A 25,784-nucleotide genomic window follows, 5' to 3' on the forward strand; every position below is an offset into this window, starting at 1 on the left:
CAGGAGGAGTTATGTGCACACCCACATTGCTTACATGAATTATTTAATAAATATTGCTGTTTTTTTAGATAAGGCTTTAACACATTGAGTGAAATGGAAATAAAGATTTATGATATTCTGAATAAATTTCAACCCTCTTCCTTCTAGGTGTACCCAGGCCTAATGGTCACAGCAGGCCTGATCCATTATGTGCTCAACCTGCTGCACATCACCGTCCACATACGGGACGTCTGCGTGTTCCTGGCCCCGGTGTTCAGCGGCCTGACCTCCATCTCCACCTTTCTGCTCACGAGGGAGCTGTGGAACCAGGGGGCAGGACTGCTGGCAGCCTGCTTCATTGCCATCGTTCCTGGCTACATCTCCCGCTCCGTGGCTGGATCCTTTGACAATGAAGGGATCGCAATCTTCGCCCTGCAGTTCACCTACTACCTCTGGGTATGCCTGAATACTTCTTCAGCCTTGCCATAGTCGTATCACTCATACAGGGAATAATTAGAGTGTGAGGCTTTGAAGCACAACTCGTGTCTTTTATTTAAAGCTGCATTAATCACTATTCTTAGATTAACAGTGAACCAAAGGACGTGAGGTACTGCTGCCCAGATTACTAATTAACAGCCAGCACAGCACTGACCTAGCCTCATGATCTGACTGAAGTCCATTTTATTCATGCCTCATTAAAATATGCTATAGTAGGGGCTGTATTTGCTCTGTGATGAATCTGATCCGTTGGTTGCTACTGGTTGCTAGGAGCAGGTGACTAAGAAATGGGCCAGTTTTCCAGCTGTTATTGCTGCTGGCTGAGCGACAACCATTTCTATGTTGTAACTGCACTCATCTCGTTCACACTGGTTACTGTGTTCACCATATTTTCTCTGGCATGTGCGCAAGAACATCATAAGCCTCGTTTTTTTTGCCCTCCCAACAACAGCTGTGAATGGCATGGTTTTTCCAAGTGCGGAGCAGCTGTTGATGGGCTGGAACAGTAAGGATGAGAGGTGACACAGAGGTTCAAAGGCCCAGCAGGGTCATTCAGCCTGAGAGGAAAGATATAGTTAAGACTTTCACTTCATAAAGCTCTGATAAACCGAATGCTAACTGCCTTATACCAACAAACAACTAGCTGGTGAACACAAGGGAACGTTTGGTGCACAAAAACGCTGCCCTGTGTCTGCTTGGTGTGGATGTAGGTTAACAGACTGCAAACACAGTCACCCAGGTAACGTCAAGAATTCGTGTGCTTTTAGCTTGTTTCCCTTTTAATAGACAGGTTGCAGTGTACTTTTACACTGAAGGTCTTTCACTCATTGATAGAACAAGTGCTTTTCTTTCAGTGGAGACTTTCCACCTCTTTAGCCGCTATGGAGTTATCTGAAAATGAAGCGGTAATACTTTGAAACTGAGCATGTGTGGTAGAAGAAAATATTTTTAAACCTTATTTTGGGGCATTTTTTTTAATGTTCCTCTGGGGACTCTCTACATATAGTTTTTATTTCTCAGGGATCATGCCCATCCATTTAGACTTTAATAGTTGCTCAAACATCTCAGTGGCTGCCAAGTTGCAACACTTGCTGATGGACTTGTGAGTTTTGAAAGTGATACCATAAGTCTAAAAATGCATGCAAGATCAACCTGGGTGTCTCTCTTGGGTTTCTGCGACTCGCTCAGCTCACTGAAAGACACGATCGTTTTGAAGAAAGTCTTAAATAACAATGAAAAAAGGAAAAAAGTGTTAACATTTTGGCCTGAGATGGTTGCTTTCAGTCTCACGCTGCCAGGATTTTATCTCACGCCAAGTAAGAGGAAGCCTCAAAGCTCGTCCGTCATGAAAAAAACAGACATGTTAAACAGGACAAAGTCTGAGGATCTCATTTTTCAGCTTTTCACCACCAATGTTGGTCAATAAAAGTTATTTATTGGCAGAGGCAGGTCAAGCTACTTAAAGTTTATTAAACCCCTGCAGTGTGATGCAGGATTCATCCACAGTGACTTGTGGGGTTGTTAAATTGCCAATGGCAGCGTGTTGACTTCAGACAGGGGAGCTGTCGCTCAGGGTCGCTATTTAAGAATTAAATGTGTGAGTTAACAGAAAACTAAACACATTCATTCAGACGTTGCTACAACATTCACAAAACCACAGTTCTATGGCACTGAAGCCTTGAGGCACCGACATGTGACCCGTGTGTGGGTGACAATGCCATCGCTTTATCAGACTGATGAAGCCAGCAGTGTTATCTGTCCCAGGATGAGAAGGGCTTAAGCATCTTTCTGCTTCTACAGATTATTCCTCACACTGGTCCTCAGCGATTTGTCCACATGGGCAAATGGGCTAATGTTATTCTTACTAAAGACCATTACCATGACATTTCAAGCATACCATTGAGATTCAGAGGACCCCTTTATCCCTGTTAAAAAGCCCTGAAGTCACTGTTAAGTGGTGGAATGGAAAGATGGGGAATACTAGAACAAGAACTGATTTCTATTTCCTGGATTCAGGCAAGTCTGAAATAATTGCACCATGAATAAATCACACACATACTTAAGTACACATACAGGCTTTTTAGGGCTTAGTAGATCTGCTCTAAGTGAAATACAGAATAGCTTAATAGTCTCCAGTGAATGCTCCTCATTCTCCTCTATCATCTTGTTTCCCCACTTGTTCACTTGTCCTCCACTTTCATTCACTATCTGCTCTTCTTCCATCCACCACATCTCATTGGTTCGGCTCCATCATCCATGCAGCCAATTGCAACGGCTCCCACCTGAGCCTTCGTTAAGTCAGGGCTCGTTAGCCTCGTCAAGCCCTCGTTAGCAGCTGCTGTGTCCTGCTGTGGGCAAGGTAAAGATGTGTAGGACACGGTGGTCTGCTTTGTGTGTGGGTCATTAAAGAGGCAAACATGATGAATAATTCAGATTATCATGTTGGGCAAGCAGCGGTAGAGCAAAATCATCGAGGAAAGAAACAGCGAGCAGAGCAGCTTAGTTAATGGAAGCCTCTGATTTACATTTGTGTGTGTGTGTGTTTGTGGGGTTAATGCTCTCTGGTGTACACCACAGGTGAAGTCTGTGAAGACTGGATCAGTTTTTTGGACCATCGGATGCTGCCTCTCCTACTTCTATATGGTGAGAACTCACACGCACAAACACACACAGATCCTTTGTTATAATTATGACACTTTGCTGGTAACACTTGTTCTAATATGGCAGGAGGATGGAAATCATTCATGAATGTTGTAAGGACTAAATGTGCAAATGCAGAAGAAAGGTCATTGTTTACTATTCCTCGTGCTTTATGAGAATGTTTGGCATAATCAGGAATATTTTTTTATTGTTGTGCAGTAGTTTGGAAATTTAAACCAAAGGCCTGGTCCCATGGCTGCCTTAGTGCTTCCATTTCTGACTTATATAAACAGGATGTCTTGAAGCAAAAGAAAATATCGTAGATATTACAAATTCAATTGTATTTATATAGCACTAAATCACAACAGCAGCAGGCACTTTATATTATAAGATAAAGACCCTACAATAATAGAAGATGCACTATGAGCAAGGACTTGGCGACAGTGGGAAGAAAAAACTCCTGATGCTCCTCGCAGAACCAGGCTCAAAGAGGGGCGGCCATCTGCCACGACCGGTTGGGGGTGAAGGGAGGGAGACGGGACAAAAGACGCACTGTGGAAGAGAATCAGAGATTAATAACAACTAATGATTAAATGCAGAGTGGTGTATAAACGCAGAGTGAAGAAAAACCGCTGTGCATCATGGGAAGCTCCCAGCAGCCTCGGCAGCTTAACTAAGGGAAGATTCAGGGTCACATGATCCAGCCCTAAGCCAAACACTTTGGTTCTCCTTTAAAATATGACTATAAAAGGTAGCAGGCGATAACTCTTCGATTATGATGGCTTCTTTTAACTTCTGTTAAACGCAGGTGCCACTGGTTAACTCTTTTAGCTTTCATTGGTTCTTGTTACCTACCTGGTTAGCTAGTTTCATCAAATGGCAGTCGGTGCCTTAGCACGTCCTGAATTTCTCCAGACGTCTTCCGCAGTATTCGAGTTTGTTATATGGTTGGTTTGTAGTTGATTTAAGCTGCTTATTAATTTTAGCGGTAACCTACAATAGTTATTACACACACGCATAAAATGATCTTTTTTTAGTTAGCGGTGTCATTGTTATGTTCTGCTCCTGGCTGAAAATAATTGGAAGGGGTTCAGCAAATAGCCTCTAGCCCAACTTCAGCATTTGTAGTCCAAGGCTCACTTTGAGCACGGTCCCTTAGAGAGAGTGATTCTGACACTTGACGGGGCCTGAACCTTAAACTGAAAAGGAGAGCAACTTGTGGATCGCAGAGTCACTCCGCATCACTGTCAGTGCGCATCGCCATGCCCTTCACAGAACTGTTGCAGCAGTTATGATATCCATCAAACTTTGTTGCACCCGAACCACTGGGAGCCATTTTCATCAGACGAAGACATGAAGAATGTCCTCGGGAGAACCGTTCCCTTAACCTGCCCATCATTCACGTCAGAATGTGAAGAATCACCTCGTGCCGTAAACTGTGACGCCGCTTCACTGGCAGCCGCCCGCTGCCTGGCAGTTACATGACACTTTGAGACGAATCAGAACAAAGCTCGAAAAGGGTTGCGTGTGTGTGCATCTCTGTTCTGTGCATGTGTGTCTGTGTGTTTGTGCTTCTGAGGGGTTTGTACCAGCAGCATAATGTGAATGCCAGTCGTAATGCTGAAGCTCATAATGATTTCACAGCTCACAGGTGGGCTGTGCAGCTTTGCACCCTCCTCCTTATTGCAAAGCGTCTCATTATTGAAGTGAATAAAAGAGAAAACACAGTCACTCTTTAGGGATTCGTGGGCCAGTTATACTTCTACTGATTATCTGCTACAGTCGAAAGCATTGTACACATTCAGCGGGGATAAGCTAGCCATGTAGCTGTGTATGTGTGGAGGTAGGCCTTTCTGCATGCATAATCCAAATGATTCCGCCCCGCCATTAATGAAAGCTTTGAATTAATTAAAGTGGGCTCATTAAATGTGTTTTTTGACAGGTTTCTGCTTGGGGTGGTTATGTGTTCATAATCAACTTGATTCCTCTTCATGTGTTCGTCCTGCTGCTCATGCAGCGCTTCAGTCGGAGAGTCTACATAGGTGAGATGCAGCAAAAACACACACAAACTCATTTACATTCATTCGAGAGTGGGAAGCGATGACTTGAGGGTTTGCAGTTGTGCTCATTTGATGTTGACTTTATGCAGAATCAAGAGAAGATGTAGGGGTGCATTCAGCAGCTATGCACACACAGGCTCTGCTTTCTCTCCTTGAAAAGACTTTCAGGCCCAGCACATGTGGGGATGCCACACAGAAGACCATGTGCTTCTTTTTCATATCTGCGCTGCATAAACACAGTTACTAATAATTAACACCATCCATTAGCAACTGATGTTCAGTTTACACAAATCCCCCAGAGAAGGGCAGAAAGGATCTGGGATAAAAGTACGGGAATGAAAGTGGAAATGCAGGCAGGAAAAGGAAAGATTAAAGTGTCTTCCTGTCAAAGAGCTTGCGTCGTCACACAGTCCTGAGCTCGCCTTGCTGATCGCAAATCATATCCTGATGCCACATCACCGTGCCGTTGTTTCAGATTGAACTCGGTAGCTGAGCTCATGATCGTTTGGAAATGACATGTGGATATGTACAGACAAACTGGTGAGGGGAACTTGGTGGGAAAGCTGTGAAGTGTGGAATCAAAGAAGCCATACTGACTAGTGGCTGAACTCAGGACAAGTATAGAAAGAGAAGGCTAAAAGTAGAGATGAGACGGGGCGACTGTTGGGTTTTGCATCCTCCAATAGGATTATTGGCAGAATGAATAATTTAACGTGGCGCTTTCCTCCCTTGGTCTCTCACCTCCTTCATCCTCCTCGCCTCACCTTCTGCGTCTGTCTCTCTCTGAAGACCAGCACCGTACATTCTGCTTGCAGCAACACAGTAATTGAGTTAGTTCAAAGCTGTAATAGCTCGCTGTGTTCTGTGATGCATACCTTGTACTGTGATTTAGAGTCCAGTCTGTGGCCCACTGTCACACCCCAAACCCTGCTCGCTTCATCTTTCCTGTCTTCCAAAGCAGAAAAGCCGTAATGAAATCCAGCTGAAATTTCATTATGAGCAGTGCGTCCTCTGTAGCTGAATAGAAACCCACTCAGATTCCTCTTTTTCTCTATCGGACTCAGCTTCTCACTCAGTACTCGTCTTGAGTCGGCATGTTGCTCAGCATCTAGACACACCTGTGTGCCTCTTTATCAGAGAAGGGTCAGAAGTAGATCACATATATTGACCTTTTATTTCTTTATTTTTGCTTGATGTTAAATAATGCAGAGAGATTTAAGTAGATGCCACAGTGGTGGCATACACTTTTTTTTTTTAATAAGAAACTTATTTACGCAAAGTCAAAAATCGAATTAAATAATAGAGTATATACTTTGTGACATAAGCAGCTGCCTCTGTCGAGAGTGCATGGGCTTGAATTTGGTAGGATAGACCATAGGGGTGGGTGATATAAACGATATACGATATAAACGATATAAATTTGGCCAACGATAGATTTTGACTATACCGCTCTATCGTGATAGCGCATGTTGATGATGTCATCAAGCTGCGTCTATTTTGGTCGAAAGCATTGCAGCAGCTACAACCATTATCATCTGCAAAATATGCTGACAGTCATAGCAAAGAGATGAGGCACTTTTGAAATATGAAGAAAGCCAAAAACTGCGCTTCCTCCACTTCCGTAACATTGATTCATTAATGACTTTTATCGAGTGGAAAAAAAAGTTGGCGTTCATCCTCCAGCTTCACTGTGCTAATGTTATGCTAACATGTGTCGCTAGCAATCAAGTAGCACAACATTGTATACCAGGTAGTCCAACTTCAGTAACCCTGCAAACGCCACTGCTGTTTAGTTTTCTGTCTTCATTTATGTCGTAAGTGGTAGCAGAGCTGTACGTTTTAATTAGTTTCAAAAATCTCTCAGTCAGAACGTGGTATGAAATGTTTAGATGGAAACTAGCGAGCTAACTTCCTGCTAACTTCTACCTCAGTTAAATTTAATAACTTCTATTTTCATGGATGCCTGGATGTTAAACTTAATTGTTACACCTGATAAAGCAGCAATACTGATGATTTTATTAAAGATTAAAGAATTAAGACTGTTTTTAACTCTGTGTTCGTTTGACTTTGGGACCTGAGGCGGACGGAGTTTTGGACCCAGATTACTCCGCGAAGCTCCTCACTACGGCAGCCATAATGCTCTGACAATCTATCAAGCAGTGCGTCTTACCAAAGTGTTACTAAAATATTTTTAACAGATTTCTGCACGCCAAAATCGGTTCGAGGTCAGTAAGCACAACCAGAATTCATACATAAGGCACACTCTCGATTTTTGAGAAAATTAAAGGATTTTAAGTGTGCCTTATAGTGTGGAAAATACGTCATACAGAAGAAAATAATATATCGCATATGCTTGAAATTATACGGCGATATGAATTTTAGGCCATATCGCCCAGCCCTAATAGACCACTTCTCCATGTGTTGCAGGGTCTGGTTATAGCGTCCTTCCAGCTGGAGAAATACAGTTCCACCTAGGGCTGTGCGATATGACGAAATATATCGGATGACGAAATTAAAACATCAGTCGTTTCACGTTATACGCTATCGTTTGTTTCATGGTGACGCAAAATACACTGTTCATGGTAATATGTTTTTATTGTTTGGATGGGCACCGTGTGGATGCAGGCACAGAGAATACTAGCATGGCCAGTGAAGATGAGGCAGAATCAGGTAGCTCCAAACAGAAGGAGCAAGGGGCTTCCTCTGTAGCATGGACAGGGTTTGGTTATGAGAAGTCTGACACGGACCAGAAAACTATGCAAATTATGCCGCAAACCGGCCACCACTCAAACATGACAAACATCTACCACCTATGCAAGAGTCACGTGAAAGAGTAAGGAGAGAGTTTGCGGATGAGAAGCAAAAAAGAGCCGTCAGGTACTCAAACTAAACCTTACACGCAAACATCACATAGCGCCACGCCATGTAATAAAGACTCACAAAGAAAATGGCGGCCGTTACAACTTATGTCTAAAAATGTATGGTTTCATGCATGGGTCAAAAACACTCGACTCCAGGTCACGGCGCCCAGCTGAAAACACTTCACACAAGTCGAGTTACCTGAGATTCACAGAATTTACAGAAAAAGCATCATTTTGTGATATACATCATTATCGGGATATGAGACTTTGATCATATCACACATATCAGCCCCAGTTCCCCCAGCTATGGAAAGTTTTGCCCAACTTCAAAACAACAGACTTTCTGGAGAACTGGTTAAATGACATGAAGAACTGACACAACAGCAACGTGAAGGCTGGGCTCGCTGGTACACAGCCACTAAACTTTCAAAATAAGAGCAAAATAACACTTTAAGTAGTTCACTAATAAACGAGTGAAGACTCAGGCAAATATATAATAAAAAGTGACAGCCATTAATATACCTGGAAGCACACTCTATATTGCACCAAGCACAAAAACAGCCACCTTAAGGTGCTGTAAGGTAAAGACTCTACAGTAACACACAGTGGTGTGATAGTAATGTCTTTGAGATGGATGTGTGCCTGAATATTTTCTTATGTAAGGTTCCCAACAGTTTATCAGTGAAAGCAGCTCCACCTAACTACACCTATCAGAACAGAAAGCATGTGCTTTATATACATATTAGTGTAGTTCTGTATTTCCACTTTATGTGACGTATAAGTAGACTTGTAGTCAAGACCGCCTAATCCGAGACCAAGACAAGACCAAGACCAGAGGGTATCGAGACCAAGACAAGACCAAGACCAGAGGGTATCGAGACCAAGACAAGACCAAGACCAGAGGGTATCGAGACCAAGACAAGACCAAGACCGAGACGAGACGAGACCAAGACCAAGACCGAGACAAAAAAAAAGTCTTTAAACTGCAGCCAGATGCTGCTTCGTTTACGGGTCTCGGGCATATTTATGTGTTTTTGCTTTCGCACAGCCCTCCTCACCACTGTCTACTGTCTCACTCACTCACTGAAAGGACTGACGCATGCTCCACTTGACTGTTGCGTCTCTCACCCTCTCTGTTTTTCACATAATGATATTATCCTATATCCTCGCATGTGATTGGCCACAATATGGAGGGATTGGAGCGTAGCTGAGCCACTGTGTGAGAGCTGAGCAGCCAAAGGAAATTAAGTGGGGGTAGAAATGACTGAAAGATTATTAGGCTCTGTTTTGAGCTTTGTTCAAAAAAGAATGACTTCATATATATATATATATATATATATATATGTATATGTATATATGTATATATATATGTATATATGTATGTATATATGTATATATGTATGTATATATGTATATATATATGTATATATGTATGTATATATGTATATATATATGTATATATGTATATATATATGTATATATATATATATATGTATATGTATATGTATATATGTATATGTATATATGTATATGTATATATGTATATGTATATGTATATATGTATATGTTTTTTAATTAAGCAGCAAGGCAGAACAAAGTCGGGCCTGTATCAAGACACAGGGACTAAACCCCAATTCAACCAGATCCAGAATTAAAACAGGACTACAACAGTAACCAAGACAGAACCAGAATCAGAACTAGATGATAACAGCACTAAAAATCATCTTAGACCTGCACTACACTTATTTTTTAATTCTACCAAAGTACACTATTTAGATTCTGAAAAGTTTATATAATTATTCAGCCTTGTTGAGCAAACAAGCCTGCATAACTTAATAAATATAGAATTTTAAAAGTAACAAACGCTATCTAAAAAGATACAATAGGTACGAGATACATGTTCTGATGAGTTTTTGGCAAACAACCATTTGACTAACTTGTGTGTCTCACCTGCTCTTGTTCCATCTCTGTTCTGTCGTCATTTTCGTCGTCTCTCTCCCTCTTTGTTCCTCTCTCTCCCTCTTTGTGCTGACAATCAAGCCAAACACAAATATACAGTGGAAACCAGATATTTACATACTCTTCAGATAAAAACACAAACACTTTTTAATTGTAACATCAAATCAGAGTAAATGTTTATTTTTTTAGATTGATAAATATAAAAAACATATTTGTTAACTTTAAGAGTAAAGAGAGAAACTGTCTGTATTTCTTAATTGTAAATGGCACCAAATTGTATTCAAAATTGAGCCACACTTATGGAGCTCCACAATTCTTTTCCAGAATTCTTTTCCAGGTGTTTTGGTTGACATCTCTTGATTTTTCAAAGAAACTTTCCCATTTCAAAGAAACAGGCTCTGTGTTTTGCCTTATATGCATCCACAGCTGTGCCACCAATTTACCCACATGGACTCTACTAACCAATCAGAAGCTTCTTAAGCTCAGAATGGAATCATCTGGAGTTTTCTTAATCAATCTTAATTAACAATAAACTTAGTGTATATGTACTCCTACATTTGATGAAAGTGATTAAAATAGACAGCTCCCTCTTTTTATTCTGACATTTAACTAATTCAAAAGACATTGCAACATTTATTTATCTAAAACAAAAGTTTACTCTAAATTGATGTTTAACAGTAAAAAAAAGGTTTTATGTTTTCTCCCTAAAGTGTATGTAAATATCTGGTTTCAACTGTGAATATACTGCTGTGTATTGAAATTCCTCTTGTTTTGCATAGATATACTGAACATACAACAACAACATACAAAGCATAATATATAAAATAACATCTACCTGAGTTTTTTCTTTGAAAGAAGCTCCTTATGTCCATTGTTGTGTTCATCAGTACACAACTGAAACCGATTTAGAGAGTTTGTTTAGCCGTGGAGGGTAACAACTGAAAATATGAGATGTAAGCTAAGACTCTCTAAAAAAAATCAGCATTGTCGTTCGGCTTTTTATTTATCCATTTGTTGATTCACTCGAAGAGTAAGTAACGGTGTGATACACCGTCATATTTACATTATTAGTTCAGTACGAATGATTTCCGTTGGTACCTGGTCAAACTTAAGCTCTCCTCTGCAGCAAACTTGCAGGCAGCAGCTTCTCCCCCCTCGCTCACATGGGTGCTGTGCTCAGTCGCCTAGTGCCAAAGCTCGGATCATACCAAAATCAGGGGGAATTTAGGACGGTGCGCTCTGTGCTTCGTGTGTTGTTTTTGTTTTATACAGTTGTCAGTCAGGCATCTAACAAACAAATTACACTCCAAAAAACCCCATGCTTCTGAAAAAATGACCCGGGCTTAAGCCCAGTAAGACACCCCCCGCTCCGCTGATGGTTGACTCCAAATCTCCCGAACACTATGTCGATTTGAGAGCGCAAGACCGAGACAGCGAGACCAAGACCGAGACCAAGACAAAAGTCAGTTGAAACCAAGACCGAGACCAAGACAAAAGTACGTCGAGACCAAGACCGAGACCAAGACAAAAGTCCGTCGAGACCAAGACCGAGACCAAGACAAAAGTCAGTTGAAACCAAGACCGAGACCAAGACAAAAGTACGTCGAGACCAAGACCGAGACCAAGACAAAAGTCCGTCGAGACCAAGACCGAGACCAAGACAAAAGTCCGTTGAAACCAAGACCGAGACCAAGACAAAAGTACGTCGAGACCAAGACGAGACCAAGACAAAAGTCCGTCGAGACCAAGACCGAGACCAAGACAAAAGTCCGTCGAGACCAAGACGAGACCAAGACCACGTAAAAGTGGTCTCAAGACCGGTCTCGAGACATCCAACTCTACGTATAAGGTCATTAGGTACAGCTATTATCAAACATGGAGCCCTGCTCCAAGTCTGTCTCTGCTAAACTGAATCTGTTCACTTTTAATCAGCATCAGAATCATAAAAGCTCTTCTCAGTGTGATGCAATCCACTCCCAGCAGCTACAGCTTTGAAAAACACACCATAGTGTTGAATCTAATTTATGTCACAATATCATTTTTACAAAGGATTTATTTCAAGTCTAATTCTGTTTGATCAAAGTAAACTGTACGCACACATCAATGTTTCAGCTCAGTGCATCAGCGCGGCTAGAGCAAGGTGTTTCCTTACATTAATTTACCACAGCTGTTGGTGAATCAGATCAGGCCAGCATCATCATCAGAGGAGAGGAAATATACATATCTGATTGGATAGTTGAACATTTGAACTTCCTGTTCCTCTTTGTTCCCTTCAGTTGGGTCAAGGCAGCTTGAATATTAAAAAGAAAACTGAGTGTGTGTCTTTTTTCCTTTCTGAGTGAGACATCTCTCGGTGCAATAGCAATAATAATCATGTCAGCTTGTGAAGACAGCAGTGGGGGGCGGATGTTTGATTCCTTTCTCATGAACAAATTGGTGCAGAGCCCAACCACCTCCCTCCACACACCCCTACCCCACACTTCCCTTAGATGTGCTTTTTTTGAGGCTCAAGTGGAAATCGGAATCCTTACTATTGTTACAGAGTGACAACCACACTATGTTTTCTCCTGGTGTACAGCAACAATTCACTTAATGTTCTATTTAAATACATCAACAGCTTAAACTAGCATTGTGCAGGACATCACTGTTTTCATCATTGATTCTTGTTTCCTGTCCATTCACTCAGTTTGGTACAAGAAATCTCCTTTATGGATTCACTGCAAGTGTAGCCACGGTAAACATAGTTTAAAATATGTATGCCTCAAAGATATAAAGGCCTGGATGATCTGTCCTCCTCTTTTCAGATTAGGTCAAACTTGAGGTTATTTGACTCTAAAAATATCAAACAGTGTCTGGAGCAGGAACACGAAGATTTTGCTCCATAGAGCAGCATTAACAGCCACAAAGCTCTGAAGCTCTCCTGTCCCCAAGTGTTCCCTGGCCTAATTATTAAGTGCAGTCGAGGGGTGTACCTAAGGTGCAGTAGAGAAAGCAAGACACACCCACACAGTAGGCTGTAGGTGATTATGTGCAGCTGCAGAGCCTACAATATCGTGAGGCAATAGTCGGTGATGGCAGGCCACCAAACGAGCTTGGAGGAGAACGAGGCAAACCCCCATCGTCTTGTTGTTCTCCAGTGTTAGTGAGGATTTCTACATTGTGGGCACACTTTGATCTTAAATGGGCCTGACCAGGGAAACTCTCCTTTCTGCCAGCGTAAAGAAGTTCAACTGCACATTTATTTCCTGAGATATCATAATATAAGATGGTGGGATGGTCGTTGGGAGGTCTGTCCTACTAAACATTTGTCTGTTCAGTGGGCCAGTACTTGATTCTGGCCCACGGGCCTTATGTTTGACACCCCTGCCTTAAAATATTAAGCTCCTTCAAATAACTGATGTTGTGATCTGGAGCTGTACAAATAGAATATAGAAACAAGTATAGAAACATGAGTCGGGTGGCTCTAGCAAGTGCACATTCTCAGCTTGCGTGTTAGCCTGTTGTTTCATTAGTTGTGTAGTTCAAGTTATTTTTATTAACTAGCAGGACTTGTTTGGAGGCTTTTATTCCTGAAGCTCTGTTTAAGTGCGTCTGATCCCTGAGCGCTCATTTGAAATGGTTTTCAGGTTTAGTCGACATATTTTACAGCCTGTTGTCTGGTTGTGCCGCTGACTCCCAAGTGTGTAAATCATTTGAACTCTTAAGTCGCTCTTACACTGTCATTCATAATTTAGGCTCAAAAGGCCTTTTTTGTTTCTTTCTTTTTCTTGTGTTCAGCGTCAAGGACTTTTCTGGGTTTGTTTGCAGCTCTTCTAAAATCACAAACGCCATTTCTTCTCAGGCTCCATCTTTCTTTGAATCGCAGTTATTCTGTTTCATTTATTCACATTACCAACACATTCCCCAAGTCTCTGGTAATTAGAAACACAGTAGCTGCCACAGATGCATTTGTGCATGTTAAACAGGAACATGTTTTTTTTTTAAAATTAAGATTAATGTGCCAAATGCAGGTCCTTCTGTCCATTTCAGGTTTTCTGTATGATGTAAATTTTGTGCTGCCTCATGTGATGAAGTACTTACATCTGTGAGATCTGTACTGTGTTGTTTCTGCAGTGAAAGGTCATTCTGTCATTGGGAACGGCTCAAATGAAAGCCTCTGCTTACCCACTTCTTACACTGGAAGTTGCCCCGGAGCGCACTGATTCCTAATGACACATAAAAATACGTCGCAAATACAAAGTTTAGTTTCAGAGGAAAAATAATAAAGGGGATGCAGTTTGATTAATAGCGGTTTGTTTTCAGCTGTGGTGGTTTGCAGTGCTGTAATGAGTGTTTTGTGCAGCTGCATGGAATTTGTGGGACTGAGTTAAAATGAACTAAAATTATTGTATGATCAGTACAGTGAAGGATTCTGTCAGCAAATGTGGGGCTCAGAGGAACCGGATAGACTTTGCATGTACACGCTGCACTACTCATCTATTCATCAGTTGGCCAGTGTGCTGACTGGATTAGATTCAGACTGATGTGAGTGAAAGTAAACACACGTAACACTGTGCTCATCTGGTCTTAACTGGTTGTTTTCTTCCTGCAGCCTACAGCACTTTCTACATCATCGGCCTCATCCTGTCCATGCAGATCCCATTTGTGGGCTTTCAGCCAATCAGGACCAGTGAACACATGGCTGCAGCAGGTCAGTAACCAGTCACCTGGGGTAAGGGTGGAAAGTATTGTTGGAAGTCTGGAATATGTTTACTGCAAAGCTATGGAGCAAATCAGGTTTTCTAACATTCAGCAGAATCATTTTTATACTTGCAAAGAAAATCTGCACTACTCTCATACTTTGTCAAACACTGCACAGTATGCTAAAAGCTAGATTTCTACTGTGAAGGCTGAAGTGTAGTTTGAATGCATGTCTTGCCTACGACGTTTGCTCATTTCCATGGAAGCATTTGCTTTGCGTGGTCTAAAAAAAGATGTAGTTATATGCAGCTTTATTTTTACTTTGTCAGATACAACTTCTCGCTTTGCTTCTCTTCTGGTGACTTTAAACAGTTCTGCATATATTTTCTGGTTGTGTTTATTTCAGATCTTAACCCCAGTCTTGTTTGCACTGTGTCTCTGCAGGTGTGTTTGTGCTGCTACAGGTCTACGCCTTCCTGCAATACCTAAAGGACAGACTGACCAGGCAGGAGTTCCAGACTCTCTTCTTCTTGGGAGTCTCTCTGGCTGCTGGAGTTGTTTTTCTCTCTGTCATCTATCTGACATACACAGGTTGGTTATCTATTAGAAGGCTGGTTGTTTTATTTGACAGTGTGTAGTAAAGATAAATATGTGGCGAGAAGCAGAGAAATGACATCCAGTAAAGTTTTTTTAGTGCTGAGAACTTCCTATGTTATGTTAACAATTTGGAAATGCAGTCACTCCAGAAAGATTTGATAACATTGATGACCCTGGTCTAAATACTGTATCTTCCTATGGGAACGCTGCCCTGGTGTCACTGATCATGGAGGTTCCACTAACACCACCATGTGTGTCTGAAGGCAGAGCCCTATCCACTTTAATGGCACTTGTTCACTTTTACAACAGTCTAAATCCAAACGGTGCCCATTCCGGCGACCGTGGCTCAGGGGGTTTGGAAGCGTATCTGTAACCGGAAGGTCGCCGGTTTGATCCCTGGGCTCTCTGTCCTGGTCGTTGTGTCCTTGGGCAAGACACTTTACCCTACCGCCTACTGGTGTTGGCCAGAGGGGCCGATGGCGTGATATGGCAGCCTCGCTTCTGTCAGTCTGCCCCAGGGCAGCTGTGGCTACAACCGTAGCTGCCTCCACCAGTGTGTGAATGTGAGAGTGAATGAATAGTGGCATTGTAAAGCGCTTTGGGTGCCTTGAAAAGCGCTATATAAATCCAATCTATTATTATTACTATTATTATTATTATTATTCCTTATTGTCCATTCAACCGTTTGTCCTCACAGGTGTTTGTCCTCACAGACTGTGAACATGGACCTTCTGCTGTCAGGATATACACGTTCCTGTGCAGAGGTCAAAAAATCTCGGAAAATCTGCACAATATTTGGCTCCTGCTTAGTAAAGTATCAAAACACTAATAGTTTCACTTTATTTCCAAATCTTCTGGTTCTTTTTGGTGTTGCACTTGCAGGATTTTACTTGGATGTGCAGATTTTTGCTCTTTGCCTGGAGAGAGCTGTGACGGTGGTCTCAGTGGGCACTGGGACACAAACTGGACATAGAGACTCATCAGTGTAAAATTCTTTTAAAGCTTTGGGGTTTTTGCTCAAAAGTGATTTAACTAGCTTTTCCCAGGCTCATGCTTATATGCAGTGCAGTTTTACAACATTTTGCAGTTTGTGCTGGGAGTCGGGGCAGAATGTGTCATGCAGCTGCAGTCTTTGGCACATTTTCCCATAATTCAATTTTTCAATTCAATTTTATTTATATAGCGCCGCCAAATCACAACAACAGTCACCTCAAGGCGCTTAAATACATAGTGACAGCCTAATACAGTCTTGTTGTGTATTCCTTATGACTTCAGACTGTATACAAAGGGATGGATTTTTACACATACAATCCTATAATTACATAATATTTCTGTTTTCATGGTAAGACATGGTTATTAAGACTTGACAGAGGCTATTCTTGAGTTGGCTAGTCACTCAGTTCCACGTGTGTGCAGCATTTAACATCTCCAAAGGGTAATGATGAGTCAGAACAGCATGGCGTTAGTCTGGGATTTTTCGTGAGTGGTATAAGGAAGTCCATCGCTATAAGGGAAAAATAATGCTGTGAGAGAAACGACACAAGAACGACTGAGCAAACGTGATTGTGATGGCAATTTTCATGATGGAGCCTTTACTCTGTCAGAGATAATAGTTCTGCTTTCTACGGATGAATTGTAATCAGCACTAGAATGAAAGTGAATAGGCAGGTCCTTCAGCTGTAAAATGCGCTGCGCTGCACAGGTGAGCTTTTCTAAATCACTCTGTTCTGACACATCAGGGCTAAGAAATCTCTCACTGTATCATTAGGCTGTCACTCTCCTCTGTGCCGCAGAGTGCTGTTGAAGCGCGTGGCATTGCACGGGGAAGTGGCTCTCTTACTTCATGGATCTCAGTTGGTGTGAGTGGGATGGACAAAAAAGTTGGAACGCTTGTCAGTTCAGAAGAACCATTAAAAACAACCTCAAATGATCACACAGTTGAAATCAGTGCGTCTAACAGTCCTCTCAGAGCATTGTAATCTTGTTGAAAGGAGAAGCTGACCGCTAGGATGGATTCCGATTCACTAAGAAAGATGTAATGGACCAAAAACTGCATTGTAGTGTGATTGACTTGGCTTTATGCAGTTCCCCTGAAGGTACTTTTAGTTGCTTCACATGGCTTCACCACATCAGATGGTTTCCAATCCTCTGCAGAGACGTTGTTTTCCAAATCTTAGTTCCACACATTTAGCTTTATAAACTTTGGATATTATTTCTCTGTCAGTCTAGTGAGTGAACATCTGTGTATAACTTTTTTTTTTTTTACATTTAAAGAAAATTTAAATGTATGCCTCAGTTCTCCAAAGGACTTTGACCTTAGAGTTTGAACAGTACAGATCTTAAATCCTTCGGGAGCCTAAACAAGACAAATACATGTTCTTCAAATGTAACATCTGCCAAAGCCAGCATCATGTTTGTCTGCTTAACAAAAAAGTCTGAACTTTTTTAAGAAAACAGATGATACTTTTGCATGAATTGTGATCCCAGAAAAGATCGTAGGATCCTTAGATGAAATATTTAAAAGATGTGGACATGACTCTGTAGTGTAGTGGTTTACACGTTCGCCTAACAAGTGAAAGTTTCAGGAGCGGCATCTGGTTTAAAAATCTGTCAAATCACACATGCGGCGCCGCCCTATGTGGTGACCCCCACTACAGAGGGAGCAGCAGCTTTTCTTATTAAAATGTCACAGAAATATAATTTATAATTTAGTCGTAAATTATAAGTATTTATTCTGGGGTCTTGTGTAATCAAAGACACTGTGCAGCTTCTTTATAGTGGGCTTACGCACGTCCTATTATGTTACACATACTGTAAGTTTGATGGATGTGCAGAGACCCACCAACTTGCTGTTCAAACCTTCTTCTTGCAGATGACAGCCAATCAGAAGCCAGGGTTTAAAAAAATGGGATGAATGTACAATAGATAAGGATTGATTTGACCTGTGAGTTTTGCAAGTCTTTGACAAATGTGCTTTATTACTTTGTACCCGAAATCACCTGAACCTTTAGTGCCATTAGGTCTTCTTTGGATCCTGAGTGCAGGCCAGGTAATTACAGCCCTCATCTAAGGTCATTGAGATGCTTCGTGTAAAACAATAGCGCTCTCTGACTGGAATCAGTGAGACAATAGAAGCACCGATCTATTATCCGCATAGAGAAGGACCACCTGCTGGCTCTCTAACGGCGGTGATTAGTTTCCCTGCTCTCATTTATCATCGCAGCGCCCACATCAGAGAGTAATTCCATGATCGATACATGCAGGAGGAGCGTAGCGGACCAATTAATTGTTCCACCGGTGTGTGACAGAATACACAGATCACTGACCGTCCACAGCCGTGTGTGGATGCTGGCCTGCTTGTTTTGGTGCACTTGTGAATATGGATGTTGTGTGTTTCTTTCTCAGGTTACATTGCTCCATGGAGTGGGCGTTTCTACTCACTCTGGGATACCGGGTAAGTCGCCAAAAGAGTTACTCATGCTGGGGATGCAGGTACAGTCAGTCAGTCAGTTTCACAGCAGATTTATTCCACACTGATTTACCATGAAAATCTCATTCATACTCCATCTCACAGCATGTGTGTTTTTGTGTGTTTTTTTTCCTCTCTCATGCAGAGAGACAAAAGTTGTCACTCAGTTGTAGAAATCACTGCATTTTTCAAGTAGCATCCTCACCTTTAAGCCAAATTAAATGCATTACAACATAGCAAATGCTGTAGCCTTGCCTCCCCCCTCATTCTAGCTCCCAGAATTTTTTTTTTTTTTTTTTTTTTTGCCATTGGCGAATCAAGTCAGCACGTCATCCTGCCCCATCATGCCAACCAGATAATGCTCCCCTTCTCTGCTCTCAGATCTGGGCTTACAGAGAACTGCCAGACTGCAGCATCAGCTGTAAACTCCAAAACTCTCGCTGAGTGAACATGCACATGGGTGTGTGTATATGTACGTGTGTACGTACATGCCTCAGTATATTTATTTTATTTTATTTTTTGGAAGGGTGTTAAGTTTTCTGCTGCAGTGCAGTAAAGCTAATTGGGTCACGCTCGGACCCAAGATAACTGACATCAGCCAAACCTGATTCTCTGTTGTCTGCATGAGCTCTCACATGTTCACCATCAAGACAGTTGCTTTATTTTAGAGTGAGTCGGGTGGATGTTAACTGTTCTGATTGACAACAGTTCATATAGAGTTTATAGAGACCCCCTTTTTTCCACTTCCTTTTATTAACTGTTTTATTTCCTGCGCTCTTCACAGCTATGCTAAGATCCACATTCCAATCATCGCTTCGGTATCAGAGCACCAGCCCACCACCTGGGTGTCCTTCTTCTTTGATCTTCACATCCTCGTCTGCACCTTCCCAGCAGGCCTCTGGTTCTGCATAAAGAACATCAACGATGAACGTGTCTTTGGTAAGAACAGAATAAATATTTTTCTTCCCTAAAACGTGGAGCACTCCTCATGGCTTCCTCTTAGTGAAATGCTTTTGTGTGTTGGTTTAAAATGACTCTGTCTTCTGTCAGGATTATACAGCGTAATTTATTTGAAGTCGATCTTCTATTTTTGTTGTCACTTTTAAAGGAGACATATGGCTCATTAGCATTAATCTTTCCACAGAAGCACTTAGAACAGACTCCTTTTTCACTTATTCTTGCAAACTTGGTGGCGCAGGTGATTGTGTTGATGCTAAAACCACCTGTTAGCCCTGAGTAACAGCTAATCTTGATCTCACCTGGTAATGGTGAGGGTAGGAGCTGTCTGAGCTGGTGTAAAAGTCCAGCATCGAAGCAGCAACCAGAAAAGAAGCAAAATATTGGTGGATCTCTGCTCTTTATTTTTCATCCTCTGTCCGTCGTTACTGTTCTTGAGTCTGTTCAGAGCTCCTCCCGCTACCTAGCTAGCTAGCCTGGCCACCAGCTGTGTAATTGTAAGCTGTGCAGATATCAAGTTATTGTTAGGATTGTTAAAAGGATGGGGAGTAAGAATATGCGGAGAGGTGCAGGAAGAAGACAGCGGAGTATACAGAAGGTGGATGTGCTCGGTAAACTGAGTAAAAGCAGCTCCAAAGGGAGCTACAGGATGTCCTCTAAGTTCTGTTGTCTTACGGTGATGTACTGTTGCATATTGCTGCACATGGGCTTTTATTACTTTGTTGTTTCAGCAACATTAAATTTAAAAACTGTACTTTTGAGTTAAAATATATATTTATAATTTTAATAAATGACAAATTAAAAAAGCATGAACATTTTTTTTGTATTGAAAAAATATCGAACCGTGACACCAAAGTATCGAACCGAACCGTGAATCGTTGCACCCCTAGTGTATACGATCACTTTCCGGTTACTGTACCTGCTGTTTACAGTGTTGTGTGACCACTGGAGGAAAAATATTTTCCCCTCACAATACACGTAAAGATAAATGCACCCTTTTCTCTGCAGAGAATGTAAAAGTGTGATTGTGATGTATGCAGAACAGCAGTCAGTTATCCTCAGAGACGCATTCTTTCATCAGCACACACACACTTTACACATTATGCATAAATGAAAAGTTTGAGGTGAGTCCCATCTTTTTTCAGATTATCTCTAATTTTGTCTTCATGCGTGAGCTGTTTTGTTGAAGATGAAGAAACATTACAAGGACTGTGCCAAAGCGATAAAGAACAACTATAATAAGGTTCCATTATGCACTGGAGAGCCATCAATGTGTGTACTGCTGTAACAGATGAGTTTTGATGGCTGGTTGGTAAAATAACCATCAAATCCCTTCTGGAAGCTTTTTAATCTCTTTCTCTTTGAGTCTTTCTGACACTGCAAACAATAAGAAATGTTAATCTGACAAATACATGCTAGCAGAGTGATGCAACTCTTAACAAGGCTGATTTAAGTATTTCAAATGTGGAGGCATTTCATCAAAGTCATTTAGAGAAGATGCCTCATGACAAAGAACTTAATATATTAATATAATTTATGTAGCTCAAGTAAACATTGTCTCTTTTTAATAGGCTCATTTTAATGTCCATCACCTTTAAATAGGAGCCGTCTTTTGACTTGAGGATGAGCGCTCACCCTAACAACACAGTTGCACAATATTCCTGACCTGAGTGCACCACAGTTTGCCTCCTGCTATTTATTCAGTCGATATCTGCAGGCTCACAAAGTCCAGTGAATGTGTGTTTTTACTTCTGTGGCTTCAGCAGCAAAGTTCTCAGTGAGGAGCAAACACTGTTCTTTAGTATTCACACATTGAGATCCAGAGCTGGCAAAAGTGCAGACATTCTGTACTTGAATAAAAGTACGAATACTACTGTTAAAAATACTCCAGTAAAAGTTAAGGTACTTATTCAACTTTTTTACTCAAGTAAAAGTAAAAAAGTACAGGCCTCTAAGCAGGAACTTGAGTACAGTCAGGATAGGTCTGGGCAATATGGCCTAAAATTCATATCGCGATATAATTTCAAGCATGTGCGGTAACGATATATATCACGATATATTCTTTTCTTCTGTATAACGTATTTTCCACACTATAAGGACTTAAAATCCTTTAATTTTCTCAAAAATCGAGAGTGATTTGGGCGTGAAGAAAATCTGTTAAAAAATGTTTTAGTACAACTTTGGTAAGCCGCACTGCTTGATGGATTGTCAGAGCATTACGGCTGCCGTAGTGAGGAGCTTCGCGGAGTAATCTGGGTCCAAAACTCCGTCCGCTTCAGGTCCCAAAGTCAAACGAAAAACGGTCTAAATTATTTCATCTTTAATAAAATGATCAGCGTTGCCGCTTTATCAGGTATAACAATTAGGTTTAACATCCAGGCATCCATGAAAACAGAATTTATTAAATTTAACGGAGTTAGAAGTTAGCAGGAAGTTAGCTCGCTAGTTTCCATCTAAACATGACATACTATGTTCTGACTGAGAGGTTTTTGAAACTAATTAAAACGTACAGCTCTGCTACCACTTACGACATAAATGAAGACCGAAAACTAAACAGCAGTGGCGTTTGCAGGGTTACTGAAGTTCGACTACCTGGTATATAATGTTGTGCTACGTGATTGCTAGTGACACAGCTATGTTAGCATAACATTAGCACAGTGAAGCTGGAGGATGAACGCCAACTTTTTTTCCACTCGATAAAAGTCATTAATGAATCAATGTTACGGAAGTGGAGGAAGCGCAGTTTTTGGCTTTCTCCATATTTCAAAAGTGCTTCATCTCTTTGCTATGACTGTCGGCATATTTTGCAGATGATAATGGTTGTAGCCGCTGCGATGCTTTCGACCAAAACAGGCACAGCTTGATGACATCATCAACATGCGCTATCGCGATAGAGCGATGTAGTCAAAATCTCTATTGTTGGCCAAATTTATATAGTTTCTATCATATATCGTTTATATCGCCCACCCCTAAGTCAGGAGTTAAAGTTGATTCAGCAGAGGTGTAAACCTAAAATCAGTTGTAATGGCTCAGTGTGGGGAAAAGAATCACACTCACAATCATTTCTATTGAGAGCTTCAGTAGATTTTCTTAGTGTACAGGCTGTGATCAGCTGACCTGCTGCTCTTTGTGGATGTACACAACTCAATTCAACCAGATGTCAGCAGATGTTTCATGACTTGTCCTGGCTGAAGTCCATCCTCTACGTATCTACACATCCTCTTTGTGTTGGATCAAGGACGCGTCTAAAACCTGCAGGACACCGGCACCTAAGTCCTGGAGTTGCCTACCCCTGCTCTACACTGACAGTACGCCGTTTATGCTCTCTGTTTTCTAGATGGTATAAAGGTGGAATTCAGTGAATTCATCTGAGCAGCATCAACTAAAAATCCATATGAATCTCTGCTACACTTAATGTAACCCAACTCTGACCATAACCACAGTCACTGTGCACCAGCCACACACTGTTCTTTATTTTAAATCCATCACAGTACCACAAACTAACCTGGTTATCCTTCACTAACCTGTAGAGGATTGTTATGCAACTATTAAATAACACAGTTAGTCTGCCTTTAAATCTAAGCTCTCTTCTTCCTCTCCTGTCTGTCTTATCTTTCTCCATCTCTGAGTGAAGTGTTGTGGAAGTTTTCCATTATAATAAAGCCTGCAGACAAGCGGTGAGCGGCTAACAATCTTTAATCACAAACAAAGAACAGAAAACCAATCTTGGTGGAGAGCCTGCATGATCGTGGGGCAGACGGTCAGCAGAGCCCTGAGCCCAGCATGGCTCTCAGTTAAATATCTTCTCCAGGAACAAAAGGCAGTACACAGCTGTTTCACACCTTAAGGTTCACACTCCCTTGCTACCTGCCAAAGATGTGGAAGAGACAAAAGATTCTTCCGGTGGAGTTGTCTGCTTCCCCCAACTTCCTAACCAGACCCCCACCAACTGCATGAGTGTGAGAAGTGCTAAAATTCAGTGGCACCAAGGCATCATACAGTAAAATAATGTGATTAATACATAAATAAAAGAAATTCTTATACAGAAATTAGCTGTGCTGTGAAATACAGCAGCTGGAACTTTGGTTAGCAACACACATAAAATGTAAGGAGTAGAAAGTAAAAACTAACATAAAGTAAAGATACCTGAAAAATGTACTTAAATGCAGTCATGAAGTCTTTGTACTTCATTGCTTCCCACCTCTTTTGAGATCCAGTCAAATGCTCGAGTGCCCCTTCCTGAGATGTTGTTGACAAAGAAGAAAGCTTTCACTGTTGCACTCTGAAGGCTTTCATGTAACTGTCACTCAGGTGGAATTTGGGCTCTGGATAAATGAATATCACCCCAATCTGTCCCAGGTTTACTCATTGTTATTTTACAATTAAAAGCTCAATAAAACCTGTCACTCTAATGCAGGAACTCTCACTTTGGTAATACAGAGTGCATTACACTGGTGAGCATCAAGCTGCTAGTTGAGCAATAAAAGCCCAGATTAAACTGCACTGGGCTTGATGGAGCTTTCAGTCACATCCTCTGCTCTCAGCTGGAGTTGAGATCATTCTTCCCCCAGTTGTTCTGCATTTTGCATTTTGTATGTTGTTCCCCATCAGTTTCTAATGAAATGCCTTTGTTATTGGAAAGAAAGGCACCACCATGCACAGGTATTATGTTAATTAAATCATTTATTATGCAGATCCTTGCTGGATCTATAAAAATACACATTCTGCCTTCTTATACACCTTTTTCTTTCAGTAGTACTAGTTCACAAATTACTTAGTTTTGAGATCCTTCGGTTATCAGCCTGCCCTGCTGTGGAGGGGATGGGAGACGTCTGCTTTGTTCCCAAAAGACATCCGATGGATCAGTCAGAGCTTATTGAGTCGTAACAACTCAGAATGATGACTGCTGTGGCTAATATAGTGACCCATTCCAGAGAGCCAGGAATGAAGCTTTGTAAGATCCCAAAAGACGCAGGAATAAGTAGTAGGATTTAAGAGTGTAATAACGGACTGAAACAGAAGATGGCAGCACTGCATGTACAAAGGATACCAGCTGCCGTTAAACCCCGAAGAAGAAGAAGCTGTGTCCCAGAATTCATAGCGCAGCCCAGCTCAGTTTCCAACAATGGCGGCAGCTAGTTAGTTTTAATATTACTCTTATTATTCTTTCTGGGTCACAAAATAAACGTTTAACATATTTTCAGGCGAGAATGTAGCTGTGTAAACCTCAAATATCTGCTCAGTTTATCAAGACACCACATATTTTCAAAAGCGCTCCGACGTTTTCGGAGACGTCTGTTAGCCACTAGCTCGATAGCTAGCCGGGGGCTAGGCTCACTAGAGCCGTGAGAACACCGGACTCCCGGCAAATCCTTTTCAAACCCACCGCCTCTTTCGCTACTCAGGTTAAATATATATAAGTCACTTAGATAACTTAAAAATGTTATTGTTTGGTTTTTTTAGTATTTTATTTGTTCCTGAGTAAATCGGTTTGGCTGAGATTACAGTTATAGTTTTTACACAGCTGAACAAACATCAAGCAGACAGCTGATTATCAGAAGTGTGAGATGCTCGAGAATATACTCCGGTGTCCTGTTATATTTTAGATAGCAAGGAGTTTATTAAACTTCACCGAAACAATTTGCAAATTTCATTAAAATTTAATAAACTATCATCTTGTCTTTATTTTTAGTTAGCACATACCTTAAACACTTCAAGCTGTAAGCTAATGATAGTTATATAAGAGCAGATGCTGCTGGTGCAAAAAGCTGTATGTTTTACGTCCAATGGATGATGATCTGATTAGTCGACTAATCGCAAAATTAATCGGTGACTAGTCGACTATTAAAATAATCGTTTGTGGCAGCCCTACTCTCATGTTGTTCTAGGTCTTGTGCATGTCTACATTTTCTCCAAGAACTCAGTCTTTCTCCCACTGTCCAGGTGTGGATGCAACATGAATGAAGCGCCTAAGGGTGTAAAATAATGGGTTGTATGAATATGGGTTAAAGGGTGAATATAGCTTGTAGTGTGTGGCGCTTTGAGTAGTCCCCAAGACTAGAAAACTGCTTGTAGTGCCAGCCT

General features: G+C 41.3%; 1 protein-coding gene across 2 annotated transcripts in view; it reads left to right on the forward strand.

The window, feature by feature from the left end:
- Window positions 1–25,784, forward strand: part of LOC146507667 (dolichyl-diphosphooligosaccharide--protein glycosyltransferase subunit STT3B-like) — an 87,149-nt gene that overhangs the window by 47,135 nt on the left and 14,230 nt on the right. For both annotated transcript variants that reach the window (XM_085178393.1, XM_085178394.1), the window contains exons 3-9: window positions 148–435; window positions 3,055–3,120; window positions 5,060–5,159; window positions 14,589–14,687; window positions 15,122–15,268; window positions 18,680–18,728; window positions 19,528–19,682. In XM_085178393.1, the coding sequence (XP_085034519.1) occupies window positions 148–435; window positions 3,055–3,120; window positions 5,060–5,159; window positions 14,589–14,687; window positions 15,122–15,268; window positions 18,680–18,728; window positions 19,528–19,682 (904 nt within the window). The remainder of the gene's footprint in view (window positions 1–147; window positions 436–3,054; window positions 3,121–5,059; window positions 5,160–14,588; window positions 14,688–15,121; window positions 15,269–18,679; window positions 18,729–19,527; window positions 19,683–25,784) is intronic.

The sequence above is a fragment of the Neolamprologus multifasciatus genome, chromosome 11 (assembly GCF_963576455.1).
Source record: "Neolamprologus multifasciatus chromosome 11, fNeoMul1.2, whole genome shotgun sequence".
Classification (NCBI taxonomy): Eukaryota; Metazoa; Chordata; class Actinopteri; order Cichliformes; family Cichlidae; genus Neolamprologus; species Neolamprologus multifasciatus.